The sequence below is a fragment of the Zootoca vivipara genome, chromosome 9 (assembly GCF_965207765.1).
Source record: "Zootoca vivipara chromosome 9, rZooViv2.hap1.1, whole genome shotgun sequence".
In the NCBI taxonomy this organism is placed as follows: domain Eukaryota; kingdom Metazoa; phylum Chordata; class Lepidosauria; order Squamata; family Lacertidae; genus Zootoca; species Zootoca vivipara.
Window position 1 is genome coordinate 18,202,854 of NC_142592.1, and position 20,603 is coordinate 18,223,456.

The window sequence follows — 20,603 nt, forward strand, 5'->3', positions numbered from 1 at the left end:
ATGTACCTTAATGGATTTTTCAGTTGTATAGTACAAACACTTTATTAAACTCCCATTAAGAGTGCTTGGAACTAATCTGCTTAAAGATCTTGAAAAGGCAAGCAGCTGAATCAGTTGGTTTTTATTGTTTAGGTATGAGAGATTCCTAAAGTAAACACGCAAATAATTGAAGAGCAAATTAAAATTTTATAGCAATAGCCATTGGTAATACAACTCAGGGAGATATTTTAAATGAACCTGTAATTCATATACGCAGGGAGCCTGTATGTGACTGGTTTTGTGCTTAGTATTTTTGAAAATCAGGTCACTTATTTCTATATAGGGAGTCAGAAGGCTATTTATAAGCAGCTACCCTATTGAAAAGTTGTTACTTTGAGGTTGATACGACAGACTTTTCAAGCTGCCTAGTTTTCCCCCCACAAATACTGAATTTATTCCCTAACTTAACTTAAAAGAGGGAATGAGATAGGCTTCTTTTTCCAAACAGTTAGGACATGTTAGAAAAGGCTACATTAGAGGTGCAGGGTGGGGTACACTGAGGCCAGGAGAACATGGTGTTGAAGTAACTAGGCTACTAAAACAACGTTATTGGTTTTTCTTCTGAATAAAGAAGAAAAGCTAGTATCTTCACTAACAGATAGATTTTGGATTTTTGCCCAGATTAATTTGTAACTTGGAAGTTCAGTAAGATTTCCAGCAGAGTGCTTTCAGTTGAATGTAAGCCATGCAGCTTAGTTTTTCCAGCCCTCAAAGTATAGATAGCCCAATAAACAATTTAAAAGCAACGACAATGGTTATAGAGCAGAGTTCTAATGTTACTTAACTTTCAGCATAAGGCTGCCATTTTAAGCACAACTGCCTTGAGGTATTTTATGCTAGCTGCTTTTTTCCAGGGCATCTTATGAAAGTGGAGGCGGAGATTGGGGAACCCAGTAACTTTTAGCAGAAATACTGGCAGGCTTCTGCAGGAAGAAAAAGAAAATGCACAGAATACTATTGGGGGGGGGAATAAGCCTACATTTTAATGTCAGCAAGAAATTTATGACTGAAAAAAGAAGAGACTTCTTTAATGGCCATATTTGGGAAGGAAGCCAAGATTCTTCCCATTCTCAGCTTTCCTGAACTAAGCGTAGCAGTTGGTATGTGGGGGATGCAAACCTGAGTATCTGCTTTGTTGCCATGGTAATAGGGATGAGGGAAAACTTGAAGGCAGTTGGTGTGATTCACCCCTCACACCTACATGAAGCTGAAGAACACATAGCCAGCGAAGTCTCTGTGAAAGGCATCCTTCATGATGCAGAAAGGCCTAGCTCAGAGCAGCTGCCAAGCCTGCAGAAAGTCACAGGTTTGGTCCCTGACATCTCCAGACAGGGCTGGGAGAGAATGTCTGTCTGAAACTCTGGAAAGCAACTGCAGCTAGTCGGTGTAGACCTGGGTGATCCAAGTCATCCTTCCTCCTTCATGAAGCCTGGTTGCTCTTTTCCAGCTTTGGAAAGGAGGTGGGAAGGGTCTAGGCTAGGGCCTACCAGAGCCTAGCGCCTCTTTCCCCAAGCCCAGTGCCTCGCTTAGCCAGCTTTGGGAAGGCAGCACAAAGGCAGGCTGGGAACAGGCATCACATTTTGGGCTCGCTCCCCACCAGTGTTAGAAACTCCGATATATCAGCTGGGTGCCAAATAGCTCCTTAAACCAAGGTTACAGTTGCCAAAATGGAATGTCTAGTTGCCATTTGGGGACAAGACGGCTCCAAAGTCTTATTTTTCAAATGATGGACTGACTACCTAGTTCAGAGGACAACCTTGAGCTGGGTTAAGAGCATCGAGAACTTAGAAGAAAAGTCACTTGATCCAGGAACAGTCCACTTATATAGTGGCCTTGTTCTACCTCTTTTTCTTAGTGGTGACGATTCCTAACATCAGAATATTCTTCACAACTGTGAGCAGGGCAGTGGGGTGGGATAAGTGAAGACAACCTACAACAGTTAACTGCTATAACATTGTCCACTGCTCCTGCTCAGGCTGCACAGAAAAAGCATTTTGGTTTTTGAAATTCATCCTGATTGTGCAGATAAATACAACTGGTAGATTTCTACAAGATGTGGTTTTAGTGAGTGAAAATAGTCAAGTTCCAATGATTCTCCAGGCATGCACCTCCAGATGGTGGAGATGTTAGGCGCCATCCTGGCACCCAGGCATCCTCACCTGGTCACAAGTGGTCAATAGTCAGGTGCAAAATGTGCCTGCTGCCTGGCTTATTTTGAACACTGCTCTCCACCCCCAAACCACAAGGCAGTGCGCGGCCCATATAGGTTCTGTGTCACAGTACTCTTGCAGCCCTCTTGAATATGAAAGGTTGGGCTACCCTGGTGTAGACGATACTGAGGTAGATGGAGCAGTGTGTCTGACTCAATATAAGGCATGCAAAAGATGGTGTGCTGTACATGGTACCAAGCCTTTCAACATTATGCTCATAGCATGGAAGGGCTTTCCTATGGCTTGTGTTGTACCTTAATAAGACTGGCCTTAAGGACCTTGTGGTCCACAGCCTAAAGGCTGTTTCAACCATTATTTGTGTTGACTGCTTTCTGGGCTCTCAGGTGTGGTCTGTTCATGTGATTCGCCTAATGTAAATGCTTATGGGTTCCATGTGCGCTAACATCCATTGTTTACAATAGTGGGGGACAATTCTGGCCTCATTTCATGTGAGCAGGGGTGAAGGATGGGGAAGTGTGGGAAAGAGAGAGAGAGAGGAGAGAATGCAACATCCAGTTTTGGATTTGAGTCCTGCCCGCTGCAGGCGTGCGGCCTCTGACATATTTCCCCTGAGGGAACAGTACCATTTGACAGAGACTCCTGGTACATAAAGTACATTTTTTAAGGAGCATTACAGGCTGTGGAGGAAGTAGCAGCTGACATCCATTCTGACTTTTTGCCTTTAACAAACCTCTATCTACATCAGCTCATCTATTGAGGAACCTGTGCACAATTGCCACGAAGCACCAGGGCATCACAAGGAATTCTGTATATATTCTAGGGTGCACCCATAGTTCATCTATTGAACCACACTGTTGCCACATAGGTTAAACTGGGAGTATAACCTGCAACTTTTATATGCCTGTTGTCTTTGTCCATGGAGTTTTCTTGGCAGGGATACTGTGCCTTGCCAGTGGCTTGCCAGTTCCTTCTCCAGGTGGATCACGTTTAGTCAAAACTCTCCACTATGACCTGTCCATCTTGGGTGGCCCTGCATGGCATAGCTCATAGCTTCTCTGAGTTATTCAAGCCCCTTCGCCATGACAAGGCATTGTTCTACAAGGCAGGCTTAGGCGGTATGTGGACCGAGAACTCCCAGAAGTGCAAGCTGGATTTCGAAGGGGCAGAGGAACCAGGGACCAAATAACAAACATGCGCTGGATTATGGAGAAAGCTAGAGAGTTCCAGAAAAACGTCTATGTCTGCTTCATTGACTATGCAAAAGCCTTTGACTGTGTCGACCACAGCAAACTATGGCAAGTTCTTAAAGAAATGGGAGTGCCTGATCACCTCACGAAATTAAAAGATGCCTGCTTCTTGGGAGAAAAGCAATGACAAACCTAGACAGCATCTTAAAAAGCAGAGACATCACCTTGCCGTCAAAGGTCTGTATAGTTAAAGCTTTATGGTTTTCCCAGTAGTGATGTATGGAAGTGAGAGCTGGACCATAAAGAAGGCTGATCGCCGAAGAGTTGATGCTTTTGAATTATGGTGCTGGAGGAGACTCTTGAGAGTCCCATGGACTGCAAGAAGATCAAACCTATCCATTCTTAAGGAAATCAGCCCTGAGTGCTCACTGGAAGGACAGATCATGAAGCTGAGGCTCCAATACTTTGGCCACCTCATGAGAAGAGAAGAATCCTTGGAAAAGACCCTGATGTTGGGAAAGATTGAGGGCACTAGGAGAAGGGGACGACAGAGGACGAGATGGTTGGACAGTGTTCTCGAAGCTACGAACATGAGTTTGACCAAACTGCGGGAGGCAGTGCAAGACAGGAGTGCCCGGCGTGCTATGGTCCATGGGGTCACGAAGAGTCGGACACGACTAAACAACTAAACAACAACAACATAACCTGCAACACATTAAGTGTTCTCCTACAGCTGCACAGGAGAAACTGACAAGTGGCGAGCAAGCTTCTTTTCAAGAAGCACCCTGTTCCACTGAGGAACTCCTGATAAGCTTCCAAGTTTCATTTGTACACACCATTTGAAAACTTCCGCAATGCACTACCCATCCGAGTAAAACCCACTTCCTTGTGCAAAGAAAGCCTTGGCAATTAACACAGTGTGCTGGTCCTTAGTCATGGGCCTCAGGGAAAGCAGCAGTATAGCAGTCAACCTCATTTAGTAGAAAGGACAGGCTTTGATTCTGTCTTGTTGATGTTGTTGTTGTTTTTAAATTAAGAAATGGGTGGTGATCTTGTGATTGAGGTCTGCATCAGTGCCAATGGACTGGTTATGGAATGGTGTGGAATGACAAAATATACTAGGTTTTTTACATGATATATACTGAAGATGCATGTCTTAGTTTTGCAAAAGGTGAACTTGACAAATGGGTGGCGTAACACAAAATAATTATTTAAAGACATTTCATGCAAAAGCTGCCCGAAGCAGACGCATCACGGAAGGTAGATTCTGCTATCTCCTTTAACCAATGAAGGGAGAGGTTTCTAAACTTACAAAGAAACAGCATCTGTGGAATCCTAGAGTGGCTGGGCAACCCAGTCAGATGGGCAGGGTACAAGTAATTAACAACAACAACATCTTAAACTATGTATTCTGTACCTGAAATCCTAGGTTCAGTACATTTAGGCTACTAATCTACAGAAAAATTCGTAAGTAGAGTTATTTGTAAGTAGAGGTACCACTGTATACACAATTTATCTGGGATTAAGTCCCACTGAACTCATCCTGCTTTAATTTGAGTAGGCACACATAACATTGTGCTGTGATTTGATTTTGTTGCTCGTTGAAAGACATTTGTGCTATTACCATTGCTCAAATGTGTTCTTATAAAACATATTCAATATTTATCCTCATACTGTATCCATACATGCCACATCAAACCAGTGAAAACTTGTTTCCTAATTAATTGGTCGTAAATTAGAGCAGATTAGGATCAACCCTGCAGAGTAAGCATGCCTTGAAATGCATTTGGGAACTGTTGTTGCTCAGTCGTAGAGCAATGGTATTTGCATGAAAAAGATTCCTGGTTCAATCCCCAGCATTTTCCAGTAGGGGTGGAAATGGCCCATATCTGAAGTCCTAGAAAAGTGCTACCAGTATGTTGGTTGACTCAGTATGCTGCTTCCTAGATATCTAAAAGGTGGGGAAAGCCCTCTTTTCTCACTTCATTGTGAATACAGCAGGGTAGCAATGATTTGTTAATGGCCAAACCTTGTGTGTGCATCTCAACAGCATTCTTACTGATACCGGTAGGACTTTTGTTTTTATGGCATTAAGTAGAACTAACTGAAGGACAAAGATTTCTTAATCTGGTTTTCTTTTTTTGTCTGAAGTTTACCTATTCTGAATATATGGTTCTCAGATTTCTTTCTTAGGTCTTCTACCAATGGAATTTTAACATGTCTGGGACTCGCTAGGTAGCCTTACTTACTGGCTCAGATGTTGTCCTTATGTTATATCTTCCCAGTACTTGCTGCAAGCATTTTTTTAAAAAAAAAAATCAAGTAAAAAAGAAATATCAGAGAGCAAGCTTTTTAATGGGCCAATTCAAGAGCAGAGAACAGAAACTCCCATAGGAATTAAGAGCTGTTATAAATGTATCTACTTTCCTTTTCAAGTACCTTTGCTAATGCATATTTTTGGCACCATGCAAGCAGCTCCCCACCCCCTCTTAAAACCTCATAGGAAAAAACTGCCAAAGACACTTGATGCAACACTGCTCTAGAGGGCCAAGGGTCCCCCCCCCCCCGTGCTGCACACACTTACATTGAGGTAAAGTTGACTGAATACAATATAATTCGTTTCTGAGTAAAAGTGCACAGAACTGCTCTGTTGGACAACTTTCAAAGCTTATCAAAATATATCAGCTTAATTATTGCCCCTCCAACTCTGAGTGACATATTCATTGCAGAGCATGGAAAAGCCTAACTGCCACATTGGTGTGTGTCATAGCTGCCAAGTTTTCCCTTTTCTCGCGAGGAAGCCTATTCAGCATAATGGAAAATCCCTGAAAAAAAGGGATAACTTGGCAGCTATGGTGTGTGTGTGTGTGTGTGTGTGTGTGTGTGTGTGTGTGTGTGTTAAAAATAAACAGCTCATGTGTGCCTGTGTGTGTGCTGTAGGATTTAGCTATGGCATCTTTAGAGAGCATGGCATGAGGATGCTTACTGATGAAATTACATTCAGGTGCACAGGTTTAATGTAGTTCTTCATTTAACTCAGGCATCCCCAACCAGCGGCCCTCCAGATGTTTTGGCCTACAACTCCCATGATCCCTAGATAACAGGACCAGTGGTCAGGGATGATGGGAATTGTAATCCAAAACATCTGGAGGGCCGAAGGCTGGGCATGCCTGATTTAACTAGTATATTGACTTAAGCCTCCCTCGAACTAGAGTTGCTTGCAAAATTCAATCTCTGCAAATTCTGTTCTGATCTGTACCTCCTGGGCTAATGTGGAGATTAGAAGTTAGTTATCCGATGGCTTCTGTGTCACACAAATGTTGCCATACAACTAAAAAAGCTTAGCAAAACACATTTAGAAGTGTGAAGTGTGTTCTATAATACATGTTTAAATGCACCTTTTTCATGCGGAAATTCTTTTGATAGTCACAGTCATCCTGAATGGACTTAGGGGTGTATACCTGCAAAAGTGGCATGGACCAGAAATAGACTGATTTGCTCATCCATACCCCAAACTCTTTTGGTTTAGATGAGGGTGGGGCGCAAAAGCTTGGAGTATTAAGATAAATGGGAAAGGGAATTTGAAGACAGCACAAACTGTCCATGAGGGGAGTGGGTAGAAATTTGATGAGTTTGCAGTTGACATGGGTGGAGGAGAGAATGGGTTCAGGAGATTTCCTAGTTCTTTTTTTTAAAAAAATATTTTTATTAAAGATTTCCTTGGTTTAAAAAAGTAGATGCCTTTTCTCTTTTTTTCAGGTTGCACAGTCTTACAAATCAGTTACATCTCTTGTGAAACTGTTAGTGTTGTCACTGTTGGCATTTTAATTTATTGGCCATCCTTCACTTTAAGATCCCAAGGGTGGTCACAACAATTCAAAACACATTCAAACAGTTTAAAACAACTTGTAAGCACAAGAATAGGAGGAGTCCTAAGAATATACATTTCGATGTTGAAGGCCAGGGTGAAGAGATGTGTCGTCACCATACAGGGAAAACTATAGGAGGGAATTGCCACAACATTTCCTGTTTCTGTACAGTACTGTACTGTCAGCACAAGAAGACCGTGATACTTTGAAGCAAGATTTCAGGCTTCTCTCCAGTAGCAGGAGTCCTAAACATCTTTAAATGGCCTTTTTGTGTGAATGGTTCTTTGAATCAAGCATGTTTCAATGCAATAATATTTCCTGTTTCCTTACTTTTAAATGACAGACAGCAACTGCCACTTATGTGCAACTGGGTATTAAATTATACAGAGCTCACGAATTTGATAGCTGCAGGACCAAAAATCAACTGAGAAATTGTATTTTGAATTCTTTTGTTGTCTACCCTCATGCAACAACAAAGCAGGCTCTTTAAAGTTTAAATAAAATCCCCCATGTTTAAGTTTTGCATGCCAAATGTCACCCTAGAGCAACATTTCCTTGCGCGTAGGTCATAAAACCCAGTAGAATGGAATAGCTGTACTACGCTTGGTGCTGAACTGGAAATACTTTACCTGTCTGTTATTGCCCATCAGGTTGAGGGGGAGTTACTAGTAAGCAACATGGTGGCAGGCAGACAAAGATATGTTTTTCTTCTGGGTATTGGTATTTTGTTCTATTGTTCTAATGCCCAAAGGGGTTGGTTACAGAGAGTATTTTCCCCATGCTGTTAAAGCAGGATAACTCTTAATTTATTCAGGCAAAATGACTATCAGTGGCACTTGTGCAGCAATAATTTATTTAGTCAAATAACTTTTTGTGAAAGGCTCTGTTTGCCATTCATTTGCTCTGATTTTTTTTTTGTTCCCTTTCCCGACCCCAGTTTAAAACCTCTCAACTTACAATTAGCAAAGATGTATAAATCAACGTCATTTTTTTGTTGGAAATGTAAAGAAGTAGAAGGCTTCTTTTACCATATGTGGTGGACATGCAGAGTGGCTAAGGGCTTTTGGGAGCTGATTTACAATGAGATAAAAAAAAGAGATTTAAGGTAACTCTCCCAAAAAGACTGGAAGCCTTTTTACTGGGGATAATGAGCAGATATCCTCCCAAAAGAACAACAACAGATAAATCTATTCATTTTCAGCCACATGAATATTATATGCACAAAAAAGGCATGATGAGACAGTACCTACCAAAAAAAATTGACAGCTGAAATTGATAGAATATGTAGAAATGGCAAGTTTGATTTGTAAAAATTAGAGATTAAAAAAAAAATGACATTAAATAGCATAGCTGCCAAGTTCTCCCTTTTTAAAAGGGAAATTCCCTTATGCTGAATAGGCTTCCTTGTGAGAAAAGGGAAAACTTGGCAGCTATGTTAAATAGCACTGGAAAATGTTTGCAGAATATTTAGAAACCGTCTGGGGGCCTTCCTACAGGGAGCCTCCTCCCCTCTTGCTGACCAGCACTTTGCCCAGTGAGAGCAGCAGCAGTAGGTCAGGTGAGGGGAAATCAGGAAGTGAGTGGGACAGAGGTGTCAAGGCTCAGCGATGTTGGAGAGCCCCTGCGCCGCCAGGACCAAGAGGTGGAGGGGAGCAGGCAGCCCCTTCCAGTGCCCGAATTAAGGCACACCACCAAACCATAGCTGCCAAGTTTTCCCTTTTCTCACGAGGAAGCCTATTCAGCATAAGGGAATTTCCCTTTAAAAAAGGGAGAACTTGGCAGCTATGCACCAAACGTAAGGTCAGGAGGAGGCGTTTTGGGGTGCCCAAACTCTTATGCTGGTCCCGTAACCGAAAACGTCCACTCCCGGATTCGGCAAGTGACTGAGAGGTCATGTTTTCTGCTATCTCTGCGCTGTAAATACTATGCAGAATAAAACTCTTAAAGACAGAGCAGACTTGGGCGTCTTTACTCAAGAGTAGCTGCAACAACAACACCCTTACAGAAACTCAGTGCAAATATTTTAAAGTATTATGTGGGAGCAAGGGACTTGATTTGAATTTTGAAAAATTGACGTCTTAGTTTTGGTTTAGTTTATATATAATAATTATGCAATATTGAGACAATTATCAGCTGGTCACGTCTGTTTTGTTGTTGAGCACATTTATACGTGATCTTGGTTTCTTTTGTGTGTGACACTGTTGGTGCTTATTGGCCATGATTCAAACACATTTGTTCCTATTCTCATGGGAAGCATCAAACCTTTAAACTAAAATTAAAGAACTATGGGTACTTACTTTTTTTTTTTACTTTCCTGCTGCATTAGGTGACTTTCTGACTTGTGTACATTGTTTTAATCATTGGTTTTCCTTCATTTTGCAGAAAAAAGAGTTCGATGTGGACAATCTCAGCAAATCAGAACTGCGGATGCTCTTGAGTGTTCTAGAAGGGGAGTTGGAAGCACGAGATCTTGTGATTGAAGCTTTAAGGGTATGTTCCTGTTGTTAAATATATAGAAATTTTACATCCGTAAAGATATTATTATTATTATTATTATTTCTGTACTGCTCTTCATCCAAGGATACGTAATATAGTAACAAACAAACAAACCCCACAGTTTAAAAGGCCATAGATGGTTTAATTAGCCAAAGGCCTGAGAAAAAAAGGATTTTTTTTGCCTGGTGCCTAAAGATGTAACAAAGCCAGCTGGGGAGACAATTCCAATTGTGTTTGTTTTGTTACTACAGTCGTACCTTGGTTTCAAAACAGCTTAGTTCTCAAAAGTTTTGGCTCCCGAACACCGCAAACCCAGAAGTGACTGTTCCGGTTTGCGAACTATTTTTGGAAGCCAAACATCCAATGGTGATTCTGTGGGTTCCTGCAGCTTCCTGCAGCCAATCAGAAGCTGTGCTTTGGTTTTCAAACATTTTGGAAGTCGAATGGACTTACGGAACAGATTCCGTTTGCCTTCCAAGGCACACCTTTATATGCTATTTTTGCCACGTTCAAATTAGATTCTCCTAAAAAGCAGAAGGAAAATCTCTCTCTCTCTCTCTCTCTCTCTCTCTCTCTCTCTCTCTCTCTCTCTCTCTCTCTCTCTCTCTCTCTCTCTCTCATACACACACACACACACACACACACACACACACATGAAAGGTATGCATTTTTAAATAAAACTAATCAGTAGCATGCTAGCACCAACTATTAAAAGTCATACATAGTGGAAAAAACAGTAATATGAAGTTCACCCAATGCTAAGATCAGGCATCCCCAAACTTCGGCCCTCCAGATGTTTTGGACTACAATTCCCATCATCCCTGGCCACTGGTCCTGTTAGCTAGGGATCATGGGAGTTGTAGACCAAAACATCTGGAGGGCCGCAGTTTGGGGGTGCCTGGCTAAGATAATCGTAGTAGATAACTGGAGTTGGATAACATGCTTATTGCTGCAACTTCACAACTAGGCTGGTCTATATTTAAACTAGTTTTCTGTAACTGGAAGGAAAATAAAGGTATTTATAAGCAGCTCTTGCTTGATAAACTTATGTGAGGAGTCACACAATGCAGCCACATGAACTTTTTTTTCACAAAAGGATGTTCTCAAAGAGAATATCAATGCTTAGATACCAGAAAAGATGTGTTTCTAATACATCACTTTCTAGGGGAATCTTGCACTTTGTGGCTGTAAAATGTTTAGTCCCTATATGTTTTGCCTTGTTACTGGTTTGAAAGTCTGAGAGATTGCAAATCCCGTTAGAGTTCCCTCCCACACACTTCGTGTTAATTTAAGGGGAAAATAATGGAGGGGGAAACTACCCAGTATGACACGTAGTCATTTTCTCTCTCTTCTGTACATCGCTGGGATTCGCCTATCCTCCTTTACAGGCTATATAATGTTACACTTGCCATAAGCAGACAAGACAGATTTGTAGTACTGAATGCTGTGGATAAAGAGCATCTAAGCATGAAAAATCCAGTCTCCCTAAGCTTTGATTCCAAGAAAGGAATTACCCAGAATTACTTCCCCAAAGTCCAGCCATATTAGCCTTTTGCAGCAAAAATAACAGAGTCTAGTGGCACTTGTAAAGACTTATAGATTTTTATTGCGTAAACTTTTGTGCACTATAGTCTACATGCCAGATACAAAAACAAATCAACCAGGTCAGACTAGCACTCAGTAATAATCTGCTACAGGACACACCTAGAAGAATAAAATGACAGAACACCACTTGTCACTTACAATTCCCAGCGGAAACTACTCAAACTTATCATCTATGCTGTATAGTCCATTCTGAACAATGGCATTTCCATGTCACAGGCCTTGAATAGTAGGCCTTGTACTTCCTTACCGACAGATCTCACACCTTGAACAGCTACTCACCAGTAACAGCAGGGCATATAACAAAGTTATGGACACAGGGACAGCTCCTGTGATAGATCTAGATGCCAGCTGTGCCCACATATCTACACTGGCAACAAGTATTAGAAGACCTAATAATGCCATTCTTGGTATTAGGGGTTCATTCATCTTCCAATGTGTCATATGCCATCATCTGCTAGCAATGCCCTTCTGCATTCTACATAGCACAAGCAGGCTAGTCTCTATGCAGAAGAATAAATAGACACCAATCCGACATCAGAAATGGCAATATTCAAAACCAGTGGGAGAACCATCCAGGACATACTGCAAATTACTTTAAAATGGCCCTCCTGGAGCTAAAGAACTCCAAAGAGAGACAGCAATGTCATTCTAAATTTGTTAGACTTTTAAGACACCACAAGACTTGTCGTTGTTTTTACTCGAAATTAAGTGCATGAACCCAGCCAAAGCTACTGAGCCTGGCAGTTTGTATAAAATGAGTAGCGTTAAAATATTGATCCATCACAGTTTGTTATTCATGGCAGCAATTCTCTGATGGTAAGCAGATGACAAGTAAAACGCTGCCTAAATGTGACCAGGTGAAATGGACTGTGGGATGGGTGGTTGTTGTTTTTCCTTGGATCAATATTGTTCCACAAATGACTAAGACAGGTATGTTTAGATCAGCTGAGCTTTGAGGATTTACTAGCATGGTTATGTCAAGCAAAGCTCGACCAGAAGCCAGTGTGATATGTTATCGAGGGTAGATTGTCAAACCGGATCCCGAATTTAAATCCCCACTCAGCCCATAAAGTTCCTTGGATCACTGTGGGCCAGACACCTGTATAGCTCAGCCTATTCTACCTCACAAGGTGTTTTGAAGGATAAAATGGATGGGAGAACAGCCATGCAGGCAGCCTTAAGTGCCTGTGAGGAAAGGAGAGATGAAAATAGAATTAGATAGCAAAAATAATACACTAGATTTCCCCAGCCCTTCAATTCCTTTTTGTCCATTGTGTTGTGTTGTTCTCTTTTCTCTCTCACACACACATGGATCGTATCCACTGTGGGTGTAATGGGGGCAGAAATCAGCTTCTACAACTCCTAACAAATGCCTGTACATATCAGGAACCCTCTCCTGTATTCTGTGAACTTTAGATCTAAAGTTAAAAAATAACAATTCAAAAATTACAAGCATCAAAGTTTGTAGGAACTATTTGTGTGGAGTTTATTTCCGTGGGGAAAGACACACACACCTATAAGACATTTTCCAAATCACATTTGAAAACATGCTAAATGTGGTTTTTATTGGCAGCAGGAGTGCATAGTATACTTATTACATATTTTATTATTGTGATTAATTCTTATATCCCACCTTTTATAGCAATACAAATGAATGCATTGTTGTATATTCAAACACTTATAAACAATGTTGCAATTTAGATGTTCTTAAATGTTCAACTATATTATTAACCAGCTGTGATTAGTTCAGGACCCGTTTATAACAATGCCAAGTCCTGGACTGGGTATTAACATTACAGAGTGGTCCATCAGTCCCGTACAGTCCTCCATCAGTCCAAAGATTCGGAGATGTTTGGAGAACTTGTCGCCCTCACATTTAATTCATTACAGTAGCTTCCACGTTCTGTCTATGTGAAGATTTAAACATATGTCTTTCATCCTGGTAGATGTTCACACGCAGTAACATTTTGAGAGCTTGATCAAGTTCACTGTGGGCTCAGCAGCTGTTCACAGAATAATCCCTGTACAGTAGAGATAGGCAGTCCAGATGTTGGACTGCAATTCCTACAAGCTCCAGCCATCATGGCCAATCCAGAAGGATAATAATGGGGGTTGTGGTCCCAACAATATCTGGGGAAACACCCCTGCAGTAGTGCATTACAGAACCCAATCCCACCCTCCCATGGTACTGAGTATCAATAGGCTGGGAAGCCACCTAGATTTTTAGGAAGACCCCAAAATGTATGGCAGCCCTAGCTTAAATGGCCACTTAGCATGCCAGACTGGTGTTTGTGCCTTCCATATCTCCACCCAAAGCAACTGCCCATCTTAGTATAAGGCTCCTTCCTATATTTTCTTTCATTACTTAGTGCAGTTAGTAGAGCTGGAGGGAAGGCATGCATACCCACAAGTGCTCATGATTGCATGTGAGCATGATGTGTATAACCTGGACTCTGCTGTTCTCTATGAGATCCCTCCGCATACAAGTGCTATTTGCTTGTGGGACTTGATCAAGCCCTTTGTTTTGATGTTTATCTAAGTCATTAGCTGCTCAAGTTTTTAATATCCATTTTAGCTCGGACTGTTTGTTTGGGTTGTTGCTTTTTCATTTCCAATTTCCCTTTCCCCCCTTTTTAAAACACTGCAGGTGGTAAACAAGTGTTTGCCTACGAAAATAAATTAAGATTTCACCTCATGCTCTGCCATGCAGATAATTAGAAATAGAGGAGAAAGATTGCTCTGGATACTTTTTAAATATATGGAAGCACTTGAGCTTAGAATAATTCATTTCAAGTTCTAGGAAGTCACCTGATTTGATATTTATTGCAAAGTTAACACCAGGGGAGTGTTTAAAAGCAGACTTTGGTGTCTATTGCCTTTTGGAAATGAGAACCTGATTTTTAGAAGGTAACAGTGCTGAGGAGAAAAATAATAACGCTGTTCATAAACAAGAAAGACAAAGAAGCTTAAATCTTCAGGGCTCCAATTCAGCGTTAGTCACGCTCAATAGCTTATGGTTCCAGATGAGGATGTGCTTTCATATTTGCATCAAAATGTGTATCCAGACAATCTAGTGGAGCCCAAGTGAGGATTCAAATGCATTTGTAGGTTTGTACACAAATCCACAGCTTAATCCATGTTCTATTCACAGTTGTGCTTCCAGCTTGCCATCTGAATTATGGCATTGTGTGTACGTGTCAAGAATCTCCTTTTTTGGACCCTAGATTCCCCCCCCCTTACACTAGATTCTCTAATAAAATTTACTGCCTTGAATTGGAACAGACTGGAAACCATTCAAGATAACTAGGCGTGAATGATAATGCTTTAAAAAATGCAAGGAAGCAATGAGTTAAGATACTGGGAAATAAAGACTTATGAAGATCAGATCTGAAGTAACTGAGCAGATATTAAAACCAAGCCTTTTGACTGTTTAGAGATCCCAATCAGAATTGCAGGTTTAGAGGCTATAAAAGTCGGCAGGAGGATCTCTTGCTGAGAATATAGCCCAAAAAAGACAAGCAACTGTTAAAAAATAATCTGGACTGTTACAGTGCTGATTCAGCTTTGTACAGAAGGATAAAGATGGTCTTTAACAAATGCAGTGTGCTCCATATTTGGCTATGTTTCTCTGATGTGACATGTGTATAACTTTCAGAGTGAACTAGGGATCTGTAAGTGAAAAACGGACTGTATACATAAGACATTGTGTGTATACAATATGCTCTCTCTGTATATGGTATGCTCTGTGTTTTACAACTAGCTTGCATTATGTTTAGTCTTAAGTGCCATACGAACTAGAAAATTGTTGATAGAACTGGTGGAAAGAGATTCGGCAAGGAAAAAAAATGTTTTATGTCTGTAGTGGTACAAATAATGGGAGTATTGGATTAAGTTTTCATGTTATCTTTGTTTAGGTTAGTTCATCATATGCCTTCTGTCCATAATATTGGTAACTAGGTTCAGCCACAGCATGATCAGGGTCTGCCTTGCATAACAAAGCAGAATCTAATATCATAAACGGAGATAACAGAGACAATGCTTTATCAGAACTAAGAAGCTTCCAGGTTAGCACTGCTGCAGAATCTCTGGGTAGTCCTGAAATGATATTGACCACATCATAGCAGTTTAGGGTGCATGCATGAAAATGATCCACAGATACAGCCCTACAGATTCTTCATTGGAAGGGTAAAGGCATACATTTTAATTTTTAACACCATAATTATATCCAGAAGTTTGTCCAGTACTGATAATGCAGGTTTCCTACAAACCATAGTTTGTGAATCAGAATGCGGTCACAGAAACAAGTCTTCCCTTAGCTGGAAAGAACTTTTCATTGCATTTATATTTCACCTTTTCCTCCAATGAGCTCAAGGTTCTCCCTCATGTCATTTAATCCCCACAGCAACCCTGTGAGGTAGGTTAGGTTAAGAGGCAATGACTGGCCCAAAGTCATCCATTGAGCGAGCAGGCATTTGAAGCCTGGTCTACGAGGTCCTAGTCTGGCACTCTAGCCACAACACCACACTGGCATTGATTGTTCCCTTGCCAGTCTTAGCCAGTGACAACTTAGGTAATCATAGAGGCTGGAAAATAAGCATCCATTATCTTGGAAGCTGCTGCAAACTCCAGCCACAATCTTCTGGCTAACATGCTATATTTGAGCAATGTGAAAATTGTCAGGCGCATGGATGGGAGTAGAAAGTGCATTGCCAGAATTGACCCCCATTCTTCGTATCAAAGTATACCACACACGTCATCACTGGAGCAATACCATTGGCACATAATATTGCGTCTTAATTTGCCCCTCTCCCTTAAAGATACCCAAGATGTTAGACAGCTTTGGCCACCTTGTCAATAATTACGTTTTCCCACAGTAGGTGGATTTGTTGTTAATTGCAATTATGCCTGCTTCGGTTGTTTTTTGAACGAGGTCTAAGTTGTTAAAATGCATGGCGTGTGCACAGAACAGATTTCTGCCAAAACTCAAACTGAAAAGCAATCTCTCAGGAAACAGCTCAAAGGTAGATTTGAGTTCTAAAAAGGTTACAGCAACCACCAAGGGAAATTACTTGGCAATTTTTTTTGGTTCGATTTCTAAAATTGAAAGCTCTCACCTGAGAAGTGTCTTGTTGCCTGTGCATTTGAGTACATTGACCTTGGTTCAGCTTATTTAGTAGCTAGAAATCGAACCAGCAATGAAGAGAAAGTCTGGTGGCTCCCCATGCAGATAGGCTTGTTTGAAAACAGAGAGGTTTGCAAAGAAAACCTGCACATGAATTCTAATGTAGTTCTGTAGAATGGCACCAATCAAGTCCTTGCCTCTGAGAGCTATAGGAGATCTCAAAGGAGAGCCAATATGATGCAGTGGATAGATTGTTGGACTAGGATGTGGGAGACTAGAGTTCCTATCTCCACTCAGCCATGAAGCTCACGGGGGAACTTTAAACCAGTCACAGTCTGTCAGACACACAGGGTTGTTGTGAGGATAAAATAATGTGGGGGATAACCACGCACACCATCTTGAGGTTCTGGGAGGAAAGGGGGGCTGTAAATGCAACAATAAATAAATAGGTATTATTGTGTGGACACTTGTATCCTGGAAACTTTCTCCCTTTCCTAGGAACCCGTGCAGTGGGCATTTGTAACCTCTCTGATAGGATAGCTCCAGGCTCCATGAATATATTAAAGCAACTATTTTTCACTGCAGTTGGTAATTGCTTTTATGAAAAAGCTCCTCAAGCACAGAAGAACATCTCAAGGTCACCTAGATTTTCAAACAGGTTTCCCCCCCCCTTTGTCTTGGCCAGTCTGTTGCGGTGAGACTGAGACAGCTGTCTGTCAAAGAAAGAAAGCGCCATTTCCTGGCTCAGCGTCACCAACCTTAAAAGTTGTCTCAGCCACACTGTTGTCTACCTAAGGCAGTAAACTTAGAGCCATTCAGAAGGAACTTGCAGGTTCAGAGACAGTAGACTTATAAATTCCAGTTTCTGGGTGGTCAGTTAGCAAGGGAGCACTGTTGCCTTCATGCTCTGCTTCCCAGAAGCCTCTGGCTGACCCGGTTGTTGGACTAAGTCAGAGGTAACCAATGTGGTTCTCACCTGATGTTACTGGACTCCAGCTCCCATAATTTCTGACTGTTGGCCATGTTGGCTGCACATGATGGTGGTGGAATCCAACAACATCTGGACCATACTGTGTTTCTTACCCCTGTCTTATATGAACTCCCAATGTGTTCCAGCTGGACAATTGCAGCCTACCCAATGTGTCTGGGATGAAGAGTAGGTACTACTGCTTTTCAACATTGCTTATGGGAATGATAACTCTCTCACCATTAAAAGAATACAGAACTATTGAATTATTATTATTATTATTATTATTATTATTATTATTATTATTTTATTATTACAATTTATCTACTACCCTTTATCAAACATGGGACCCAGGTGGCGCTGTGGGTTAAACCACTGAGCCTAGGGCTTGCTGATCAGAAGGTCGACGGTTCGAATCCCTGCAATGGGGTGAGCTCCTGTTGCTTGGTCCCAGCTCCTGCCAACCTAGCAGTTCAAAAGCATACCAGCACAAGTAGATAAACAGGTACCACTGTGGCAGGAAGGTAAATGGCGTTTCCATGCACTCTAGTTTCCATCACAGTGTTCTGTTGTGCCAGAAGCAGTTTAGATATGCTGACCACATGACCGGGAAAGCTGTTGGCCTGAAAGTGAGATGAGCATCAAAGTGCAAGTAGATAAATAGGGACCGCTCCGGCGGGAAGGTAAACGTCATTTCTGTGCACTGCTCTGGTTCACCAGAAGCAGCTTTGTCATGCTGTCCACATGACCCGGAAGCTGTCTGCGGACAAACGCCGGCTCCCTCGGCCTATAGAGCAAGATGAGCGCCGCAACCCCAGAGTCAGACACAACTGGAACTGATGGTCAGGGGCCCCTTTACCTTTACCCTTTATCAAAAGATCCCAGGGTGGTGTACAACATCAAAAACATATTAATGATAACAACATAATAAAAAGCATAATGAGAGGCAGCCTAATAATAAAATAGTCATCATAACAGCAGTCCTCTCTCCCACACTTTCACAGGTTATTATTTAATAACCGTAGGCCTGCATAAAGAGGAATGTTTTTGTCTGGAGCCTAAAGACATGCAATGACGGTGCCAGGCGAGCCTCTCTGGGGAGAGCCGTCCACAACCGGGGAGTCTGCTCTCTTGTTGCCAGACTCTGAACCTCTCCGGGATGGGGAACATAGAGAAGGGCCTCAAATGACAAGAGCAGGGTCTGGGGCGGTTCATTTGGGGAGAGGCGATCCTTAAGGTATTGAGGTCCTGGGCCACGTAAAGCTTTCTAGGCCAACAGCAGCACTTTGAAGTGGGCCTGGAAACTAATCGGCAGCCAGTGCAGTTGCACCACGATTGGTGTTTTATGTCTTTCTTGTTGTATCTTCCCCCTCTGGGTATCAAGCAGACTGTGTAGTTTGCTACAGCAACCAACCTAAGGCAGTAAGTAACATATACTCAGTTTGGTGTCATGAGGTTTTATATGTACACTTTATTGATGCAGAGACAGTGGGTTGAGAGAATGTTGGCAATTCTTCTCCTGAAATGTCAGGCACGCATGTAAACCTTTCCACTTCAGGTGAAGAATACACATAAATTAGTCAGTGTTTATCTTCAGTGCTCTCTGCAGTGCAGGCCGAAATTGCTTCCCAGGAAAACATGATTATCAGGAGAGCAACTCCAAGTATTGCTTTAAGAGGTTTGCTATCTCAGGAAGAACAATGTAATTTCGGTGTCTGAATTCACCTCGCTGTTGAGTGCCAGACTCATAAGTGCTCTAAATAATAATAAAAATGGAACTGCTAAGATTTTAAGCTAGGTAGCTAATGTGGTGTGGTGAATAGCAGATCACCACTGCCTTAGTTTTCTTACTTGTGCTCTTAGTACCGTTTTGTCAAGTAGATATTCAGCAGGTGTAGCTTTTCCTGGCATGGAGAAGCAGTGATGGGGAAACAGAAGCCCTATTGGTTGCGGAGAGGGGTTGCAACCCTGGTAGCTAAGGTTGGAATGGCCTAGAGTTAATCCGGACAAGACTTGTGAACCTCACTGGATCACTGGAGATAATTTAAGATTGGGATATACAGTACAGTAGTCTGCTGAGAAGTGTTGGACTGTCTTTGGAGAATCAGGTTTAGGATGTCAGGATAGGCAGAGCAAGCGAGCAGGAAAACTGGTAAAGGGAAAGGTATTCAGAGCAAAATACAGACTTCCAGGAGGTGCAGGGCTCCCTCCCACCCCCAGTTACAAAAGAGCAAACCCCAAGCAGGCATAGCTTGGCAGTCAAGAGTTGGTTGTTGTTTGGAGACTAGTGTCAGTAAGTCCATGGCAGCTGCTTTAGTCTAAATCATGCTTTATTCAGAGGGTAAGAGAACAATATGCCTCCAGATATTTGCTTTTGGGAGTCTCGGGGCAGATCAGGAAACATGAGTGTCTGCAGCCATTTTCAGGCTGGTTCCCCAGCTGCGTTCTTGTAATGCAAGCAAGGCGAGGAAACATAATGTCAGAAGCAGATCCCTACTGCAATAACTTACCCTGCAAGGGGGGAGATAGAAGCTCACGCCATTCTCCGTGAACATAGCTTTTCACAGTAACTATTTAGGTAGCAGGTGGCCTCATAATATAGCCTTAGTTAAACTTCTTACTCTGCTGCCTGCAGTCTCTGTTATAACAGTAGAATTGAGTATAGTGGTCACAAGTACTTGGCTCCCCGGGGCAAGACTTGATGACTTTAAATTCTATTCAGGTTGCAGACAATAAGTAGGTTCACTTTTAATTGACCTTCAGGGGTTGCAGCAGGCTCTCCTGCCAAGCCTTTGCAAGTCCTTGCCAAGTCCTGTGGTTAACAAGGCTCTCCGCTCATTGAGCAGTTGCCAGTGCGTGTGTCTCCTTCCACTTATCCCAGTCCCTGTTTCAACTGTTGATCATTCCACCCCTTGAGGAGAAGAGGGGGGAATTAGGGTTACAACGAAAATCAAGGGCATGTTTTTATTTCCCTGTTTCAAATCACTTTGCAAAAGCCTTTTAATGTTCGGAGCAATGCAATAAAGCTTTTTTAAAAAGAGAGTTTTTGGTAATCTAAGCAAACGAATCAAGTGAAGTTGCCTCTTTATTCATAATGGATTCATTATCTTGGCATTTCTTTCATTTCAACAAAGATGGATTGCCTGA

At 41.9% G+C, this 20,603-nt stretch overlaps 1 protein-coding gene across 2 annotated transcripts in view; it reads left to right on the forward strand.

The window, feature by feature from the left end:
- The window catches only part of CTTNBP2 (cortactin binding protein 2), a 104,663-nt gene that overhangs the window by 2,256 nt on the left and 81,804 nt on the right, over positions 1–20,603 (forward strand). For both annotated transcript variants that reach the window (XM_035127367.3, XM_088676500.1), the window contains exon 2: positions 9,649–9,756. In XM_035127367.3, the coding sequence (XP_034983258.3) occupies positions 9,649–9,756 (108 nt within the window). The remainder of the gene's footprint in view (positions 1–9,648; positions 9,757–20,603) is intronic.